Source organism: Rhinolophus sinicus, linkage group LG12 (genome assembly GCF_036562045.2).
Source record: "Rhinolophus sinicus isolate RSC01 linkage group LG12, ASM3656204v1, whole genome shotgun sequence".
Taxonomy (NCBI): domain Eukaryota; kingdom Metazoa; phylum Chordata; class Mammalia; order Chiroptera; family Rhinolophidae; genus Rhinolophus; species Rhinolophus sinicus.
Genome location: NC_133761.1, coordinates 43320755 through 43342413, shown reverse-complemented (window position 1 = coordinate 43342413; position 21659 = coordinate 43320755). Strand labels below are relative to the sequence as shown.

Below are 21659 nucleotides of genomic sequence, written 5' to 3'. Positions count from 1 at the left end.
ATGAGCCACTGCAAGCTTAAACATGGAGAATGAGCACACCTACCCTGTGTCCCCGAAAATAAGACCGGGTCTTATATTAATTTTTGCTCCAAAAGATGCATTAGGGCTTATGTTCAGGGGATGTCATCCTGAAAAATCACACTAGGGCTTATTTTCCGGTTAGGTCTTATTTTTGGGGAAACACAGGATACACCTATAATCTCAAACTGAACTGATGGTCAAGGTACAAACTCCCATGTGTAGTTCAAAGCAGAAGAAATCAGTCAGCAGTGAGGATATCACTTAAGCTGAACTAGCCTATTTTCTATTCTCTCCTGGAAACACTACTGTGTGTGATGGTTAATTTCATGTGTCAACTTGGCAAGCTATGGTACCCAGCTGTTTGGTCAAACACTGGTCTAGATGTAGTTATGAAAATATTTTTTAGATGAGGTTACACTGAAATCAATGGACAGTGAGGCAGATTACACTCCCCCCCAAAAAAAATGGGGGGGGGTAAGGTGATCTCATCCAATCAGCTGAGGGCCTTAAGAACACAGCATGAGGTTTACCACAGAAGCAATTCTGCCAATTCCTTAAAATCAATCAATCAAAATAGCTAGCCAGCTAGAATTCTGTTTCTCTGGAGAAGCGTGACTGAAATGGTGGAACGGCGAATCTGGTAAGACAGAATGCTTTAGCTGATTCACAGAATGCAAAGCTTCTGTAATCTCTCCACTTTCTGTTCTCTACCGTTTTCATTCCTCACCCATACTGTGCCCTTTCTTGCTTCAAGGTGTTTTGTACGTGGCTCCTTCAGCTTCCATTCCACGCTCTCCTAACTCCTTACTCAGCCTGTTACTAAACCTTGAGAGTAGCCTTCGAAAGAACCTTCGAAAGGCCTTTGAAAGAACCTTCGGAAGCCTTCGAAAACCCTTCGAAAGAACCTGTCTCTGGCACCACCCCATTCTAAGTAAAGCCCTACTGTATGTTCTCCTAGTACCATGCGCCTTTCTGTTATAGCACTAATCAAAGTTGTATCTAAACAAGGTAAAATTCCTATCTGATGTCCAGTGCCATCCCTTGCTAGACGGGCAATGCCAGGACGACCCTGTTCACTGCTATATCCTGTGCCTAATATAATGCCTTTCATAAAAGCATGATTAAATAAGGCAGAACCATTTTTGAAAAACTAAATTATTTTATAACATTTAATAAGTAGGAAAAAGCCCACTTTGAAAAAGACACAAAATACAATAAATAAATAAATAATTAAAATACAACATATAAAGTATGATTATAAACAAAGACAGTGGGAAATAGGGCAAACCAGCTACTTAAAACAGTATCAAAAGGATTCTAACCAATTCAGCATGCTAAGCAGGGGTGTAAATCCTTCTAGTGGGACAAATATTGTTATATTACACTATTTTGCTTACAGAGATCAGTGGGGATAAATCACATCTAAGAATTTGATCCTTTTCAAGGAAAGATAGAATTCCGGGACTGACTCCATGATGCTTCAGGACAGCACTAGAGAGTAGATGTCCCTTTATTTAACCAGGTCCCTAAAGAGTGATTGGACACCCAAGGGTAGAAATGGAGCTAAATTTAGGACAGGGACCATCAAATACTAAGCACCATGATCTCTATGGTGGTTTTCAAATTTAGACTGCTATAAACTATTCTTCCTACAGAAATACCAAAAAGAAAGAAAGAAGAAAGGAAGGAAGGACCAACAATTTACTTTCATCTTAATGAAAGTAAACAGATGGCAACCAAGTAAGGATGCCATTTGCTTTGGTAACAGAGCACCACTAAATAACATAAATAGTGTCTTGTTGCTAAAATATTTGCGGTCTTATAAAAAAATGCCTATGAAATAAATTTAATTCATCAAATAGGGTAATCGACATAAAACTCGCCATTTCATCACTTTAAGTGTACAGTTCTGTGGCATTAAGTACACTCAGTGTTGTACAACCGTCATCACCACATCCATCTCCAGATCTTTTCCATCTTACACACTGACACTCTGCCTCCATTAAATAACAACTCCTCCTTCCCTCTCCCCAGTCCCTACAACCAGCATTCTGCTCTCTGCCTCTGAACGTGAATACTCTGGGTATCTCATGAGTGGAATCACACAGCATTTGCCCTTGTGTGACTGGCTTACTTCACTCAGCATCATGTCCTCCAGGTTCATCCATGTGGTCGCCTGTGTCAGAATGTCCTTCCTTTGTACGGCTGAGTAATGTCCCACTGTGAGGATATACGACATTTTGTTCATCGACTCATCCATCGATGGACACTAAGACCGCTTCCACCTTTTGAGTATTGGGAATACGCTCCTATGAACACCGTGTACAAATGTCTGCTCAAGTCCCTGCTTTAGTTCTTTCCGATACATGCCCAGAAGCCTCCAATAAGACTTTAAAAATACATGAATAAAATATTAGTAATAGCTTATTAAGTCTTGAGTGTCAATTACATATAAAATAATGTACTTCACATCCATCTTTTTAACGCTCATTATAACCTTACATGGCTGTACTACTATCCTTCTGTTATGGATAAAAATAAAAAAATAAAAATCGAGGCTCAAAACAGTTAAGAAATTAAGACATTCATCCAGGTCACACAGTGAGTGATGAAATGTATCTATACTTCCCACCTTATGTGCTTTACATTCAACTCCACATAAAACACATTCACTGTCTCTCATTTCCCCACTAAATCCCCACTTCAGCTTTCCTCTCTGCTTTATTTAACCTAGTCTCTAGTTTCTCAAACTATATGCTTCATGACATTTCTGTGCCTATGTTCCTAGCAGTAAGAAAGAATGTTTTGATCAGCCCCAATTAGGGCCGCACCCATTTCTTCATACCCACTACATAAAACTTCCACAATGAAATGCCTCAGTTGGCTTGTATCATAAACAGCTGTAGGAGCACCTATTTTACACCCCAGAGCCCTGAAGGCAAGCAGCATGTTCTCAAGACGTTGCTCCTTTCCCCATCCCCAGTGACAGCACTTCATAGACAGAAAAGGCTCAGATGTGCAGTGAATTACTTATAATAATCTCTACCTCTTCCTCCTCACTAGTTTTATGAAACTATAAGAGCTTTAACAAAAAAATCTTTTAAAATATTCAAATGTCCACAACTATCTCATTGTACTAATTTACAGTACTTTGGATTTAAAATCTACTACCAAAGAAATATTCTTACAAGATTAAAGTTCAAACTGATGACGGTCAGAAGTAGAGGTCTTAGAGTTATCTGATTTATTTTTTTGGGTGAAGAAAAGAAGATATGGAACAAAAGCCCTCAAAATTCATCTCTGGTGTCAATCTCTATTAACACGAATGGCTATCAAATATTACATTTTCAAGCATATCTAAAGTCATTATTTAAGTTGTCCTAGGGATGTGGTTGACTGAATTTACTGCCGAGCTGAGGCAGCCATTTTTGCTCCACAGAAATTAGGTTTCATGGTATACTACAGAGAAAGTTCAAGGACATCTGGCCCAAAACACTGAAAAGCGTTTTTGGTCACATGTAGGTAAAAGGATGTTTAAACAAGTTATGCTTCAACTTGATGAAAAGGACATCCGCTATTTTCAGTGAATAATCCCCAAGGTGAAAGATTTCAACCTACTGCCACAGTCCATCAAACAATGCCTTCCCCTTCTGCCTCTGTCTTGGATGAAATCCAATTAGAATTATTTACAGAAACAGCTGCCAGTAAAAGAGAAGTTTGCAGGTTGCTTTTATGGAATTTGTTATTTCTCTTCTTGTTCTTCTATTAGAACATATACAAGGAAACCCAACTAAACGCTTCTGATTATTTTTACTTATTCTTGTAATACTTAAGTAATATACATCCAGTCCAAATCTCCACCAAAAAAACATATTTAAAGGTAAGCAGACAAGACCTAGACGTTTCATTATAAATTTGAATTTCATGTCTCTACTTTCTTTTCAGGCTTTTAGTATTTTAAAAAATTGTTTGCCATGTGACCCAGCAATTCCACTCCTAGCTATGCACCCAAGAGAAATTAAACTCTATGTTCACATAAAGGTTTGTAGGCAAATATTCACAGTGTTCTTCACAATAGTCAAAAAGTAGAAAAAAAACAAACGTCCATCAACTGATGATGAAATAAACAAAATGTGGTCTAGATGTCTGTACAATGGAGTATTATTCAGCCACGAAAAAGGAATAAAGTACTGATAATGCTATGACACAGATGAACGCTGAAAACATTATGCTAAGTGGAAGAAGCCAGGCACAGAAAGCCATATACTCCATGAGTCTATTTATATGAGATATCCAGAATAGGCAACTCCATGGAAACAGAAAGTAGGTAAGTGGTTGCCTAGGGTTGGGAGTATTGGGGTACAGGAAAGGAGATGGGCAGTGGCTGCTAATGGGTAAGGGGTTCATTTTTAGGGTGATGAAAAATATTCCAGAATTAGATAGTGGTGATAGCTGGATATCAAGGATAATATTATAGTAGTTTCAAGTGTACAACAGTGATTAGACGTTTATATACCTTATGAAGTGACCACCCCGACCAGTCTAGTACCCGACTCGCACCACATATAGTTATTACAATACTACTGACTATATTTCCTATATGCCGTACTTTACAGCCCCATGATTATTCTTATAATTGGCAATTTGTGCTTCTTAATCCCTTTACCTTTTTTGCTCACTCCCTAACCCCCTTCCTACCTGGCGACCATCACTGTTTTCTGTATCCATGAGTTCGATGAAACACCTGTTTCTATCTCTGGTTCCCAGTAGACTCCCCGAATACTATCCGCTTCTCCCCTCAGACAGGGCATTTCTCTTGGAAGTTTACAAAAGAGGGCCACAGCTCAGCTGCACAACACGAATCCCCCCCCTCACTCTACTCTGGACTTAACTCGAGCCGACTCCCCAGTCTCCCCACCCCAAAATAACAGTTTCTGTAGCTTGCCCTCTAGCTGCAGTGTAACAAACCAAAAAGCATGTTACGGGCTGAACCATGTCCCCCCAAATTCATATGTTGCAGCCCTAACCTCTAGTACCTCAGAATGCAACTATATTTGGAGATAGGGCCTTTAAAAGGTAATTACGTGAAAATGAGGCCGTTAGGGTGGGCCCTCATCCAGCCTGACTGGTGTACTTATAAAAAGAGATTAGGACACACAGAGAGTCACCAGGGACGCCCATGCACAGAGGGAAGGCCACGTAAGGACACAGAACAAGGGCGGCCATCTTTAAGCCTAAGCGAGAGGCGTCAGGAAACAAATCAACCCTGCCAACACCTTTATCTTGGACTTCAGCTTCCAGAAATATAAGACAATAAAATTCTGTGCCTAAACCCCCCAGTCTGGGACATTTTATTATGGCGGTCCTAGCAAACTAATACAGTGTCTCAGGATCAGTGCATGTTTGGCTTCTGAGATAAACCAGATATGCTAAAATGTGTATTATTAATTAATTTTACTATTCATCACAGTTAATAATATACTACTTACCAACAGACATGGAAGTATGTTTTTATTTTAACAACCAAAAGGGCGATGGTAGTGTATCAGCTGACTATGTTGTCCTACTTCTCCACTGTCATCCTATTGTAACCAACTAGCAAAAGTCTAACCCATGAATTAATCTAACTTTCTACCTCATTCATTCCTGTTTCCATACAGAAAAGGTCACATTTACTGATAAGGTAAACTTTCAAACATGATTAACAATAACTAAGAAACATTCCTGGTTGAGCTGTCACCCCCATTACCCTCAGTCATTCTTGTATCTGCAATCTCCCACCACTTCCAAACCACTGCCCCAGCTCCTGTCCTTTCTCAGCACATGACAGGAAGAGAGGTTACTGAGCAGGAATTTCCTCCTTGCCCACCTCCGTACCCATCCTTCACTACATCTCAGAGGAGGCGGCTTTCCTCTCACATGGGCTTCTCAGTCTTCCTGAGCTCTGGGATGGATTCCATCCTCTCGTGCTTCTTCAGGGATCCTATTCCATCAAATATTCTATTGCCTTTAGTTCAGCTTCCCACAGGACCCAGTCCTGGACTTTTTGCTCACTCTCCACTCTCCTTGGACAATCTCATTCATGTCTACAAATCCAGCTACAGCTTGAAGCTGATGACCCGAAGGCTGTTAACTGCAGACTGGTCCTGAATCCTGAGTCCTCTAGACCCACACTCGTATATCCACTTGCCTATTAGGTAGCTACTCAGATGCCCCATAATTCCCAATTAAACCCTTTCCATCTTCTATTTTCTCCTCTTAACATCCCCATTCAAACAGTTGGCCAAACCAGAAACCTAAAGCGTTTTCCTAGACTATTTTTCCCTTTCTCCTGTACTTTTTTTTAAAAAACCATATCCTAAAAACATGTCCTTTCCTGTCCATCCCTATTGCTAATACCAAACCGGAAGCCCTGTTCCCTGCACACCTGGAACCACCGCTATAGCTTTCTTACTTACCTCCCTGCCTCTAGCCTTCTGCCAGGTATGATAATGGCATAAAGAAAGCACAGACTTGAAACGAGATGCCCTGGGTTCTAAAGCACATTCAGTCTCTTACTCGTTATGTGCACTACGGGAAGTTTGTTAACTTTACTACACTTCCCTTTCCTCATTTGTGAGTACAGACGCCTACCTCACTGCACTGTAGGATTTATATAGAATAACGTATCAGGGTCTGGTACAAGGGCACCCCCTCTTTGACTGCTGAATTACACTGAGGGGAGAATAATTAAAATAAGAAAAGACAGCCATTAAATTTTGTTAGACAATATTGTATATAACTTCTTTAAAGAAAGCAGTGGGTTTTTTTGTTCTCTGTTTTCTTTTCAAGGTATTAACTCACTATTAAAAGAGGCCATTAACCTTCCAAAATGTTACCCCAGCCCAAAATGCACTCTAATTCTAAGAAGCAATGGGCAAATTCTGTTAATGGCACACTATTATTTATCCTCTCATCACTTAAGACAGTTGGTCAGGGAACAAGGAGCTGCCTGACTCCGTGCATCCTCGTGTGTCCACATCTGAGCAGGACTCTCTCCTCCACAGTCCCCTCCTCAGCTCCATCCTCATGAATTGACAGACCTAAGCTCAAAAGAGAAAACTTTCTGAAAAGCAACAGGAATGTTCACAGGTGAAAAGAAAAACTGGGCTAAAAGACCTCCACACACCCGGGCAGTCTAAGCAGTGTGTACAGACTTTCATCTAAAAAGAATGTTTACAAACTGAGTTTCTGTAACCCAGAAAATGCCTCTGGAGAGATTTTCTCATCGTCATAGGATTTACCACAGAAGTTTGCAGTATGATATATACACTTATTAAATTGTGATGAAAACAGTCACAAAAAATGTTTACTGAATCATCTTATTTAAATGCAAATTTAAACTACTCTATTTTACTTACACATTCACGTAAATTAAAGGATGTATGAGTGTCTTTAACTAGATATAGAAGCTGAGGTTTGGGAGTACAAGCCTTTGGCTTTAGAGAAGATAATTACAGAATAAAGCCCTGAATACCAGCTCTGAGAGAGGAGCTGGTCTAGCAGAAAATGTGTAAGAGCAGGTAACACACGCACATTCGGTTCCAATACATCACTAAGCTCATTTACCAAATGAGGTTGTAGGACTACATGTCCTCAAACCACTCCTTATTATAAAATTATTTTCAAATTAGGCAAACGAATGCTTTCAAACAAAATTAAATATATTCAGAAAAAAATGTAAAATCCAGTAAACCAAATGGATATCAAATTACTATGTTGGGCAGAGAAAAAATTTTTTTATCAAACATATTTCATTGTCTTTGGCACAGAAAGAAACCATATTTCCCATTCTCCCTTGAAGTTAGGTGTGGCCTGCGGACCAGCCATTAAAATGTGGCATGAGTGACCTATGCCCCCTCCAGGACTGGCCCTCCCGCCAGTCCTATGTTGATGGCCTGGCCCATCTTGGAAACCGTGTCCTGATGAGACACAGCCCTATGATCCTTGGTCCCCGAATGACAAAGTGGGCAGAGCACACTCAAACCACCATCGAAAGCCTGGGCTTTACATGAGAAAGAAACAATTCCTATTCTAAGTCACCAAAATGTCAGTTTATACATTTGTTTCAGTACTTAGCTTTACCTTAACTGACATCTCTGGCACACTTAATCTTCACTCATAAATAGATAAATTCAATTTTTAGCTATGGCTTTCCCTTCACTAAATTCTTTTATCATTCCAAAGGCTTACAGATCTTAATATCCTAGTTCATTTTTCAGTGAGCCTTCTCAATTTTGCTAATATGCTGAACCTAAATCAAATTTCTCTGTACTGATACAAGGTTTAGAACTTCCCTAAATAGTCATACTGACCCTATCTCTGCTTCATGTCTAAGTAACAGCACCTAAACATGTTTTCTTTTGAAAGGAACAAAAAGCAGTCAAACAAAAATTTGCAAAAGCAAATCATCAGATAAAGGATTTGGTTGAACAAAAAAGAAGAGCCCTTTAAAACAGTTTTATCTTCATTCTGTCAACACTTAATCAATACCTAGTAAGTGTCTGGGTTACACATCAGAGAACAACAACTAAAAATACCCCATTTGTTGGGACTTGTAGTGTTTACATTACAGCGGGGGGGGGGGGGGGAGAGAGAGAGAGAGAGGGAGAGAGAGAGAGAGAGAGAGAGAGAGAGAGAATCGAGAAATATACTATGTAACAGGAGATTATAAATAATGCCAAAAGGGGTTAAGTGCTATTAAAAAAAAAAAAAGAGAGCAACAAAAGAGCTGTGTGTGCTGGGTTTGTAAGGAAAACCTTAATATTCTGGAGAAGAGGAGTTCAAGCAAGATAAAGCTTTCACTAGGGGTTAGGTTCTAAAGTCAGTAGATAAATTAAATCCAGTGGTACTCCTTACAAGCTTATGACCTTTGGCAAGTTGCTTACCTTCTGTGAGCCTCAATTTCCCCACTTATGAAGTGGTAAAAATCACATCTGCATCTTAGGGATATTGCAAAGGTCATGAATATGAAGAATGATGGCTTAAAAAATATCTCTAACTGGCCCAAAACACTCACTTAACCTATCATTCACATTCTGGGATAAGAGAATCGAAATATTAGTTAAGGTCTGAACTTTTGTACATCAAAATATCTCAACATTAAATAATTTTTACCACTCTCTCAGCGATATAAACTAAGCTAAAAAAAAATTTTTTTTCTTTAAGATGGAGGACCTTTTCCCCCAAATTGTTAATTTTTCAACAAGAGAGAAAAACAACAAAAACATGATAGGGCACAAAAATTTTTTTAAGTGACTTATTTCAAGCCACTAATGATTCGTTCATTTGTTTAACCATCCCTTGGGACAATCTGTAATCTACTCTGATAAGAACTGTGTAGAAAACAGACCTAACTTTTTGTTGTTGTTCAATTATTAGTAGGATACTCACTGTTTGAGCTCACACAAGTATCCCTCGGGGAAATGCTCTGCGTGCCATTAGCACTATTCTTAATGAGGAAAAGCACAGAACTCCTTTAGTTCAATGCCAGAATTGTTTTATCTTCAAGTCCAAAGAACAACTATTTGGAGTAACACCAAAACAAGCACTTAACAATTACAAGCAGCAAGCTATTCATAAGCATCACATTGTTAATGCTACTCTAATTATAAATAACCTTATTTTATCAAATCAAATATCTGTCAGCAATTTTAAGTCCCAGATACCTCTTTATTTGACTGCTTCATGCCTCAAGTTTAAGAAAAAACATCTTTATTGCTTCAAGTTAAAGAATCTTGTTTTATTATAAAGACTTCTTACGGAAAAGTGAAATATAGGGAATCCTTACATTTTTAACCCGAGAAATCTTCAAAGCAAACTTACAAACAATAAAGGCCTAAAACAGAGTCTGGTGCTGATACCAATCCTCGCAGACACAGATAGTGGAAATGTGAAGGAGGCCGCTCCCATGTAGGAACGCCCTGCCTGCCTAAACTCTTTCCAAGGGTGCCGGCCGGCCTTCCGTCCGGACTTAAGAAAAGAAGTACTCTATGGACTCAATGAAATGTTCCCTCTGCCTGCCATTCTCCACTTCTCTGTTTTGTTCTCAAGTCAAGTGCAGCTTTCCAGGTTTCTTTCCATATCACTATCCAGATGGTCCTTGCCCTGGTTTGAAGTCTTTCCTTGCATTTTACTCACTGATGAATGATGGACATACGAAATAGACTCTAGGCCAAACAGAGCCAACCAGGATGCCCCACCAGATACTGGGGAAGTTTAAGTTGTCAGGATTAGTAGGGCTTAACCACATACTAATACGGACTTGAGAAGTTTAATCTAAACATAACACCTGCGTTTGATGAAGCACCAACACTGTGAGGAAAATATACAAGTTTTTATAAAAATACCTAAGTTTTAAGCATGGATGGAAGCCAAAAGTGAAGACTACTGTGGTTTGCTTTTATTATATGCATTACAGCCCCATGAATTTTCACAACATAGAAAAAATAATCACGATTATGGAAGTTATTCAGACTCCCATTATCCTTGCCTTTCATTGTCCCAGTTAATATAACAGTTAGAAGATGCTGTAGGATGGGGTTTGTTTACTTCGATGCAGTAAGACATTTAGACTGTACTGCTTCTTCAGATAAAGGCCTTTCTAGGAAGTGAGACCCAACTTGCTCCCCCACCACCCACTCCACCTCCCATTCACCCTCAAGATGATCTCTGCAGCCGTTTATATAGAGCAGGAGCTTTATGACCAAGCTGTCTGTCTGCCATGGGTCTATCTCCAGTGTGGGTAGGGCTACTACTGCTGCATATGGGACAGAGCAATTGTGACAATTCACTGGGACTCTTTACAGCAGTTAGTTCTCATATAGAAATGACTGATAAATCCCAGGGCTTCTGATCAAAAACCTACAACGTTCCTGCAGCCAAGAGAGGCCACTTCTGGATTCCAACCACCCCTGAGAACTGAGAGGCGAGTGTGCTGGGTGACTTGCTGACCTCCTCCCCACTCCACAGCCACTGGAAGAGGCGTGTAACATGTGCAGGCGCTCAAGCAGAACCAGGCCAGTGGCCACAAACGTGAGCTGCCCTGCCTTCCAACCAGAAACGAGTGCCCCAGGGATTCCTCCCCGTGGGGCTTTGGATAAAGAGTATCATTAATAGGAAAGGCATGGATGTTTTCACTAAACACGGCACAGATTTCACCACAGAACTGCCATGAAGAGAATTATTATTCATGTAATCTCCCGATACAAAGAACTGCTCTGGAAGAGGGAACTAAGAACTCATCAGTCAACTGTGACTTTCCTTGTTAAAAAAAAAAAAAAGAGCCCTAGGGTTCGGCCCTGTGGCTCAGGCGGTTGGAGCTCTGTGCTCCTAATGCCGAAGGCTGCCGGTTCGATTCCTACATGAGCCAGTGGGCTCTCAATCACAACATTGCAGGTTGGACTCCCGCAAGGAATGGTGGGCTGTGCCCCCTGCAAATAGCAACGGCATCTGGACCTGGAGCTGAGCTGCGCCCTCCAAACTAAGATTGAAGGGACAACAACTTGACTTGGAAGGAGTCCTGGAAGTACACACTGTTCCCCAATAAAATCCTGTTCCCTTTCCCCAATAAAATCTTTAAAAAAGAGCTCTAAATTACCAACAATGAAACATACAAATCTTAAAACGTGTAACTCAATGAATCTTTACATATGTACACACCCATGTATCCTCACCCAAATCAAAATATAAAACATTTCTATCACTCCAGAAGGTTCTCTCACGCCCCTAGTCAGTAACCCCCACCCCCAGGTAAGCACTATCCTGCCTTTTATCCCCCTACATGAATTCTGCCTCTTTTTGAACCTACGTAAACGAAATTATACAAGAGATACTCTTTTGTGTCTCGTTGTGCCAAAAGAATGTAAGGTTCACAGTCGCTGCCGCGTTTATCATTTTTCATTGCTATATAGTATACCCTCGTATGACTATACCACAATTTATCCATTCTCCTGTTGATGGATTTATCTCAGTGATTTTTCAGTTTTCGGCTATTATGGCGATAATCATTGGTTACGTAAGCCTCCAGGCTCTTGGGTCACACCCAGAAGTGATCATATGTATAAACGTGTTTTTAGTTAGATATTACCAACATTTTTAAAAGCGGTACTCTCACTCTTTATATTTAGTCAAGTTGGTGAGTGAATGGTGTCTTGTCGTGGTTTGAGTTTGCGTTACTTGAGTTAACAACGTTGAGCACCTTTTCATATGCGTATTAGCCATCTGAACATTTGTTTTTTTGAGGCCTCTATTCAAGTTTTTTGTCCATTTTTAAAATTGTCTTCTTTTTGATTTGCAGGAATTCTTCCTAAATCCTGTATAAGAATCCTTTATCCGACGTATTTAAATGTCTTCTCTCAGACTTCAGCTTGCCTTTTCACTTTCTTAATGCCTTTTGATAAACAGCATTTCTTAATTTTAATGAAATTCAATTGATCTATTTTTCCTATAGCAGTTAATGTTTATTTGTGTCACTTAAAAAAAATCTTTCCTACCATGAAGACATTCTCATGTTTTCTTCTAGAGGTTTTAGCTTTCATGTCACCCTTCTTTCCACCATTACTTCTTATCTCCTCTCCCAACCCAGCCAAATTTGTCATATTCAAGTTTGTGCCACTTGACAACACAAACTGAATTCATTATCTCTTTTGTTATGTGTGCTATTATTTAAAAAAACAAATAAATCCCTGTTAGTAAATGATGATGATGGGAATGTACTCTCCTTTGGGAATGTACGACGACTCCCCCAGAACTGCCTGAGTTATCACTTCAGTTTCCAATAACACACCCGCAGCTTTAACTGGCCCGTACAGGTACTTTCTCTCACTGATATTAGAAGACATTCCAAGTGGTTGCCAGAGGCAGGGGTGGGAGGTGGGTGAAATGGGTGAAGGGGTCAAAAGGCACAGACTTCCAGTTATAAAATGACTACGTCACAGGGATGGAATGTACAACACAGTGACTACAGTTAGTAATACTGTACTGCACATCTAAAATTTGCTAACAGTAGCTCTTAAAAGTGCATCACAAGAAAAAAAATTCTCTAACTATGCATGGTGATGGATGGAAACTAGACTTATGGTGATTATTTCACAACACATACGAATATCAAATCAATATGTTGTATACCTGAAACTAATACAATGTTGTATGTCAATTATACCCATATATAGATAGTGAGTATTATTGAGCAAGAATAAACAATAAACGACATTTCAACATACTACAGGTCAACATTTCTGAAAAAGTGCTGAAATTATAAATGTTTAAACTAAAATTGGACACATATTGAGCAAATATGAAATGAAGTCATTTCCCACTGACCTGACTTCAGTGGGCCTTGACCTGAGCTCAGTGAAATCAACATTTGATAGAAAGAAACCCAGAACTTTCCTGTACTCCTGTAAGTATCAACCAACCTTTGACTCAGTCTCTGCAAATTTTAGGGTATGTTTGAATATACAGTCTCTCTCCTGTCAGTGAACTCACGTAAGAAAAGGATGAAGAGGAATGAAGCACTTTAAACATTTATGCAACTACAGCTGACCCTTGAACATGGGTTTGAACTACATGGGTCCACTTACATGCGGATGTTTTTCAACACATACAGTTCTGTAAGTGTATTTTCTCTTCCTTATGATTTTCTTAATAACATTACCTTTTCTCTAGCTCACTTTAAGGTAAGAATATAGTATATAATACCAATAACATATAAAATATGTGTTAATCGACTGTTTACGTTACCAGTAATGCTTCCGGTCAACAGTGGGAAATTTAAGTAAAGTTTCTGGGAAATCAAGTTATATGCACATTGTTGACTGCGCAAGAGGTGAGGGTGGGGTGTTGGTATCCCTAACCTCTGTGTTGTTCAAGGATCAACTGTAATTTGCAAAAGGCGATACCACTAACATCCAGTACTCTCTGGAACTTTTTAAATGAATACAAAGCCCAGTGCTGTCCTACAATCCCCAATATGGAATCACGTTATGAGATGTCTGGGTCTACCCTACTCGGTGATACATTCTCTTTTTACTAAATATGAAACTTACAGCCACCACTGAGACACACCATAGTGGGAAATGAGATGTGCCCTGTCTGAATTCACCCTACACACTCAATAAAGGTCCTTCTATTGAGTTTGCTTCCTCAATTACTTTACTAAAAATCCATCAAAGACTATTATTATGCAATCAGAAAAATAAAGCCAATTATATGTCTCTGGATTACCTTTACATTACTATTCAGCAGTTCCAACTTTTTAAAGCCAATAATATTTCACCAACTATCAATTAAAATTCATGCAGTTTACATAGAAATCATGTAACACTATTTCTTAAACCGTTACCACTGAGGAGACCCCGCTTACCTGTAGTTACGGCTCTGTGGAACTGATGCATGTCTTCTCCTGAGAGCTCCTGGGCCACCTGCCGTATCTTTTGTCTGACACCATCTAACTTAACTTCTGATTCAGTCAGTATTTCTTCCATGTCAGGAGCACTATAATCAAGACATAGGGAACTTTCAGAACATCAGCCAGATGCTTTATAGTGAAAAACTGAAATAATCTGATTATCAATTAACATAGGACTATGTAAATATTGTATTTGGATACTCCCAACTCAAAACTACAATTTATTTTATTAAAAGTGTGTAAAAACATGGAAAATGCTGTAACATATTATTAAGTGAAGAAAGTATACAAAGTTGTATGCATATTATAACTACAAGAAAAATTACGTTCATAAATATATAACATCTACGGCGGCCGGATGGCTCAGTTGGTTAGAGCGTGAGCTCTGCACAACAGGGTTGCCAGTTCGATTCACGTGGGCCAGTGAGCTGCGCCCTCCACAACTAGACTGAAGACAATGAGCTGCTGCTGAGCTGCCCGCCAGATGGCTCAGTTGGTTAGAGCACAAGCTCTCAAACACAAAGGTTGCGGGTTCAATTCCCACATGGGATGGTGGGCTGCGCCCCCTGCAACTAAAGATTGAAAACGGCGACTGGCTTTGGAGCTGAGCTACGCCGTCCACAACTAGAATTGAAGGACAACGACTTGGAACTGATGGGCCCTGGAGAAACACACTGTTCCCCAATATTCCCCAATAAAATTTAATAAATAAATAAATGACATCTAGAGATGTTTGCTTTTAGTCAGGATAGAGTAACATGGACAAAATTTATCCTCCCACCATAAACAACTAAAAAGAAAGAAATATGTACCAAACAATGGTTTTCAGACATTGGAAAACAAGCAGCATGGGACAGTGATCCTGAGAGAGGGGTGAAAAAAAGGACATGTGCCCTATAATTGTCCTATCTTATTGCCTAGAGTTTCCAAGTGACAGGCAGGAATGAAAAACCTACGTAGAACCTAGGAGTCTCCCTGAGAAAGTATTTTGAACTGAATGAAAATGAAAAAATAAAATATATATATACACATATATATATAAAAATTCATGGAATGCCGCTACAGTGTACTTAAGACAATTAAAAGGGAAATTAATAGCACTAAATGCCTATATTAGAAAAGAAAAAAATCTGTTTCTTCTTTTATCTAAGCTTCCACCTCAATAAACTAGAAAAAGAGGAGCAAATGAATCCAAAGCAAGCACACAATGGGAAAAAACAGAAATCAGCGTAACAGACAAAAATAAAAATAGACAATGTCAATGAAATCAACATTTGGTCCTTTAAGATGAATAAAACTGATAGCCACACAGATCAGGAAAAAGAGAGAACACAAATTACCAACATCAGGAAAAGACAGGGGATGTCACTACAGATCCTACAGAAATAAAATAAAAGGACAATAAAGGAATGAGACGAAATGTAAAAATTCCTTGAAAGACGCAAAATACTAAAGCTCACTGATGAAGAAAAATATATCTACTAAAGAAAGTGAATTTGCAATTAAAATATGAAATCTACTAATTAATAGTAGTTATCTTCATGTACTCTGGCTGATTTCTTTCATAAATATTTTCACTTTTCTGTAGTTCATATTTTTAAAATTTATTATTTTCTGTTTACTAATCAAAAAATGTATATACAGGGCCGGCCCAGTGGCTCAGGCGGTTAGAGCTCCGTGCTCTTAACTCCGAAGGCTGCCGGTTTGATTCCCACATGGGCCAGTGGGCTCTCAACCACAAGGTTGCCAGTTCAACTCCTCGAGTCCCCGCAAGGGATGGTGGGCAGCGCCCCCTGCAACTAAGATTGAACACGGCACCTTGAGCTGAGCTGCCGCTGAGCTCCCAGATGGCTCAGTTGGTTGGAGCGCATCCTCTCAACCACAAGGTTGCTGGTTCGACTCCCGCAAAGGATGGTGGGCTGTGCCCCCGGCAACTAGCAACGGCAACTGAACCTGGAGCTGACCTGTGCCCTCCACAACTAAGACTGAAAGAACAACTTGAAGCTGAACAGCATCCTCCACAACTGAGATTGAAAGGACAACAACTTGACTTGGAAAAAAAGGGCTGGAAGTACACACTGTTCCCCAATAAAGTCCTGTTCGCCTTCCCCAATAAAATCTTAAAAAAAGAAAAAAAAAAGTATATACAATATGGTTACAACTATAATAAAAAACAGTACATAAAACATGAAATCTGCTCACTGACACTAGCTATCTTTGGGTATTATGACTGGTTTCTTTCATTCAGTAACTTTACTGTTCACTATTCACTATTTACTATTCACTATTTTTCTAAAGATTATTATTTTCTAAGTTTACTGTAATGAGCACTTATTATGTTTTGGTGGACAAATACATACAAGATTAGCTTTTCCTGTCACAGTTCTATTATAAAGTGCTGAATATTGATGGCAATTGTTTTAGAATTTTAATTTGTATTGAGAAAAAGTGTTCATAATTAAAAGTGTTGCTTGTTTCCATAATACAAGTTCCAAGGTATGTAAGTTATCTGAGAAATTGGTCAAAACCAAGCAAAAACTAATTTGAGTGAGGTAAGATTAACAACATCTAATTCCAGTAAAGCTATGTATGGCAAATTTGCTTCTACTTCATGGACTAAAAATGAAAAATATTAGAGAATTACCTTAAATATTGTAAGTTAGCGAGTGGAATACTTCAATAGATGATAAATTATATTTGGTCTTCCTTACATACTCCAAAAGAAAGATACATAGTGTAAAGCCAATCATAGCTATCCCTCTAGAGACATTTATTAGAATTTGTAACAAGAATCTCTCTAGGGGAATTGCAGGGTGGGCACTTTCTACCCCCATGTGGAACAGAGAAGCAAATAAAGCTGGTCAAATGAAATATGAACAAAGAAGCAAAGATAAAAGATGGAGATACCCAGCTGCATTCATAAAATATTCCTGAATCTTTATAAAATTCACCTCCCTACTCTGCTTAGGCTAGTCTCAGCTGGTTTCCTTTACCTGCAACCAAGAAATCTATGAAATATACATAACCCTCCTGGAAAAATAAAAAAGTCCTAGAGAAAAATTTCAAAGAAAACGTCTTAGAGCTGAAGGAAAAAGCATTTTCAAAGAATTTAGCAGTCAACAGTATCATATGCTGCAAAAAATGGAAAGTAAGAAAACAGGAAAAGAGTACACACTACATTTAGCAATTCGAAGGCAACAAGGGCAATTTCAATAATTGTGAGGCAAAACGGCAGATTGCAATGAGTTGAAAATGAATGGGACGGTAAGTTAAGCAGATTTTAACATTTACCTACTATTAAAATTTTCACATATATTGTCCAAGTAAAGCTTCAATAGGATCTAAAAAACCATCAAAAATTTAACATTTTCACAAACAATAGCTACATCAATGAATGATTTTAAGAGAACACAAAATCCCTGGCTGCTCTGAAAATATGAATTTTTCTCTATTTTCATTAAAATGTTTGCTCTTAAAATATGCCTGCTGCTAACATCCTCTGATCCTGATGTTTACAGAATAAGTTACAGAATATTCTAATGGCTAGTTACTGTCCAGTGAGGCATAAAGCATTTTATATCAAACAGTATCCCACTGTAACAAATTTTAAAGATATTTACTCACCTTGTAATCCTATGGAGGAGAAAAATTGTTCTTTTACTTTCTACAGTTATATCCCGACTAAGTTTTACAAGTCTCTCATATTTGTCATGTCTTGCATCAAGTTCCTGCTGAAATGCTAAGAATACATTATTATAACCATAAGAACGCATATCCTATAATTAACATCTATCAAACAATATTGTTACTATGCATGATAAAGCAACTATTATTTACTCTACAAAAATAATGAGGACAAAATCATCTTTTTTATTTCTAAAGTACTTGGAAATCAATGACTCTGCTAATAGCCAAAATATTCTTCCTTTAAATAGATGTGAGCTGTATATGTTGTAAAAACTATCTGGTCTATTAAACATGAGCTTATCACAAAATTATCACATATTAACTACTTTAAAAAATTATTTCCAACTACCTCCCTAAGTAATGTAAAGTTTTTTAAATTACTTTACCACATACAATATCCCCAAAAAAGAAACTAGAATTTAATTAAACATTATAACTTTTAATAACATCAATTGTCTGAAGTTTCCAGCTCCAGTCATTGAAACACCTGTAAACCATTTAACTCTTCATAACCACTTTATTTCAGAAGCATTGTCACACCAAAGATGCCTGTCTTGTAAGGAGCACCCAACAGATGTATTTTGCATGAATGAAAAAAAACAACCCAGAACTTGAATAAACCATTAACCAAATTAGTAGTTGACAAGGGCCTAAATACATCTGGTCTTTTATTATTGAGATAACAATTAGGCTAAGATTTGTGTCTAATAGTTCAAGACAACCAAACGTATTTACTGATTATGAATATGTTAACGACCACTGTGAACTAGTTACTATGAATACAAAGTTAAATAAGACAGTTCCTATCCTCGATGAGCTTAGTACAGAAGGCAGACATATAAACAAATAATAAGATGTGACCATGCTATTATAAATACATGTAAAAGGTTCAATAAAGCACATTTTTCTGGTTCACCACTAACACATGCTAGAATACAGTGGATGTTCAATAAACGTCTCATGACTGAATGAATGGATAATGAATGAACAAAATGTTTGTCACCAAGTTTCCTTGAGAGAGAAGTCAGAAAGGCTTCAAAGGGAAAAAGTGACGTGAGCTAGGTCTTGAACAAAACCACAGCAAACCAGATGGACAACAGGGCACCAAGTTAGATGGAATTCCAAGCTTAAAGAACTACGTGCGAAAAGGTAGGCAGACGCATAAAACAGCAAAATCAGCTTGGAAACAAGCCGCTGTGTGTGTGTCAGAGCACAAGGCGGGGAATATCGGCTAGGCCTGCTGTCTTCCCCCACCCACAGCAGAGCTGGAGCAGTGTGCTCTGTCCCCAGTCACAACCGGCTCTCACACCTCTCAGGTGCTGTGGTGGCTCTACAGTATGTCCACAAATTATTCCTCCCTTCAAAAGGTGGGACCTAATTCCCTTCCCCTTAAATCAATGTAGCAAAAAGTGCATGATGTTTGAGATTGGGACATAAAGGGACTGTGGTTTCCTCCTTGCTGCCTGTGGGCAGCCCCACGCCATAACATGAGGACACTCAAGCAGCACTATGGAGGCTGGCTGTTGGCAGAAGCCCTCCCTTGTCAATAGCTGGGGACCCTCGACTCCAATCCAGCCTTCGGATGACTGCGAGTTAGAACCAACAGCTAAGCCCCTCTCAGGTTCCGGAACCACGGGAACTAGAAGGTATAGGATGGTGAACCAGAGGAAGAAGAACTTTGTTTCACGTTTTGTTTTGAAATGTGGAACACCCTGACTAAGTGAATATACTGAGAAAAGGGGGGTCGTGCATACACATCATCTATGTCCATATATGATTTACTAATAGATAGGAGACCCACTCTGTGCAAAGTGCTAGTCAAAACAAAAATATAGTCCGTCTTCAAAAGTCTAGTTGAGCAAACAAAACCAATACACGTTAAAAAAATTTTAAATGTATGTATATACACACACCTGATATATATGGTCATGTGTCACCTAACGACATTTTGGTCAACAATGGACCTCATATACAATGGTGGTCCCCTAAGATTATAACGGTGCTAAAAATTTCCTACCACCTAGGGACTTCATAGCCTTCCTAACGTGGTGGCAATGCATCCCTCACGTGTTTGTGGTGCTGCTGGTGTAAACAGACCTACTGTGTTGCCAGTCGTACAAAAGTACAGCGCATACAATTACTGGACCTCTAGGTGTGTGTCCGTGCACTGTGTGTTTGCACAAGGATGAAATCACCTTAGGAGCATTTCTCCGGGTCATTAGGCAGCATGTGTGACCGCGTGTGCGTGTGTGTTTATCTGTATGACATTTCATATTAAACAATGTTTATCTGTGCAACTGTAACGGGAAATAAAGGGCAAGACATTTGTAATCTTGAATTTCATGGCAGACCTAGCACCATCCAAAACCTCCAGGAAAAGTAAAATGTTCACGTATGTACATCTTACATTCTTAGGAGCTATTTTTTCCTTGTGCACAACACCGGCTAAACAATCTTTGTTACAATCTCTTTCTCTTCCCTTCGCCAACTTAACGCTACGGAGAACTTACATTTGAAGGCCAACATCACAGGTGAAGATGAATTAACATCCTTCCCTTCTCTTCTCTGGTTATGTGGGAAATTGTCATGCTTCCTTTTCCTGAACCCTCCAGATCCTTACGTAGAGAAGGAGGAAAAAGTTGGACAGGGTTCCTCCATCACCAAGAGGCGACAAAACATAACCCAGGCAGGCAAACCCCTTCTTTCCGTCAATACCAGATGCCCACAGGGCCCTCGCCTTGGAGGCGTTCTCAGCCTCCTGACGGAAAAGCCCCGCGTCTTCTCCCCAAACCTCCAGCTCACTCCGCCAGGCCTCCCACCCACGCGTCCCCTGATCCGGCACAAGGTGGAGGAATTACTGAACTAACATTTTTAAAAAACAGCTTGAGGACCCAGGAAAATGAGAAGTGTAAACAAAGCCAGTGTGGCTGGGAAATCACCAGGGCCGCCGCCCCTCACCCCGAGCCTGCAAAGGGATAGGGCATCCCTCGGTGAGAAGTGGAAAATCCGACCAAAAGGCTGGACATCCAATCCCCTCTGAATAAATAACACCCAGCGCTGTGGAGAACGCCACCTTCTTTGTTGCTCATGTCGTCACGGCCAAAGGTGCGACGAGCCGCGACTCAGGGCCTTGGAGCTGGCGAAGTGCGCAAGGTGACTGCCGGTGAGCCTGCCGAGGCGCCTTTTCAGCCGGCCGACGTCGACGCACGGACGGAAGCGCGCGCCGCAGCCACTCAACCCTCCCCCTTCGTCCTCGCACACTTCCGGCATGTATCCCAGCCCCGCCGCCACTGACTCCGCCCCGAGCGTGGCCCGGCGACCTCGTGCCTTCGTGCCTTCCTCTGGCCTGCCCTCTGCTATGCCTGACGGCAGGAGCGACGCTGCACGCTTCACTGCATGCGCCGCTGATAGATGAGGCGATGCGTCCTCCTGGAGGGGATAGCGGTGTGAAGGGGAAAAGCGGCCTTAAACGTACGTGATTTTTTTCTCAAGGCGCCTTTGG

General features: G+C 39.8%; 1 protein-coding gene across 4 annotated transcripts in view; it reads right to left on the bottom strand.

The window, feature by feature from the left end:
- The window catches only part of TSNAX (translin associated factor X), a 30506-nt gene extending 9114 nt beyond the window's left edge, over positions 1-21392 (bottom strand). Inside the window, exons 1-4 of one of the 4 annotated variants that reach the window (XM_019712894.2) lie at positions 21231-21392; positions 20668-20772; positions 18095-18209; positions 14426-14556 (exon numbers count right to left, since the gene is read on the bottom strand). In XM_019712894.2, the coding sequence (XP_019568453.1) occupies positions 14426-14556; positions 18095-18209; positions 20668-20772; positions 21231-21246 (367 nt within the window). In that variant the 5' untranslated portion in view covers positions 21247-21392. Of the gene's footprint in view, positions 1-14425; positions 14557-18094; positions 18210-20667; positions 20773-21024; positions 21149-21230 lie in introns of those variants that run through there. The other 3 variants (XM_019712895.2, XM_074316459.1, XM_019712896.2) reach the window with 3 other exon arrangements.
- Positions 21393-21659: the final 267 nt, after the last annotated feature.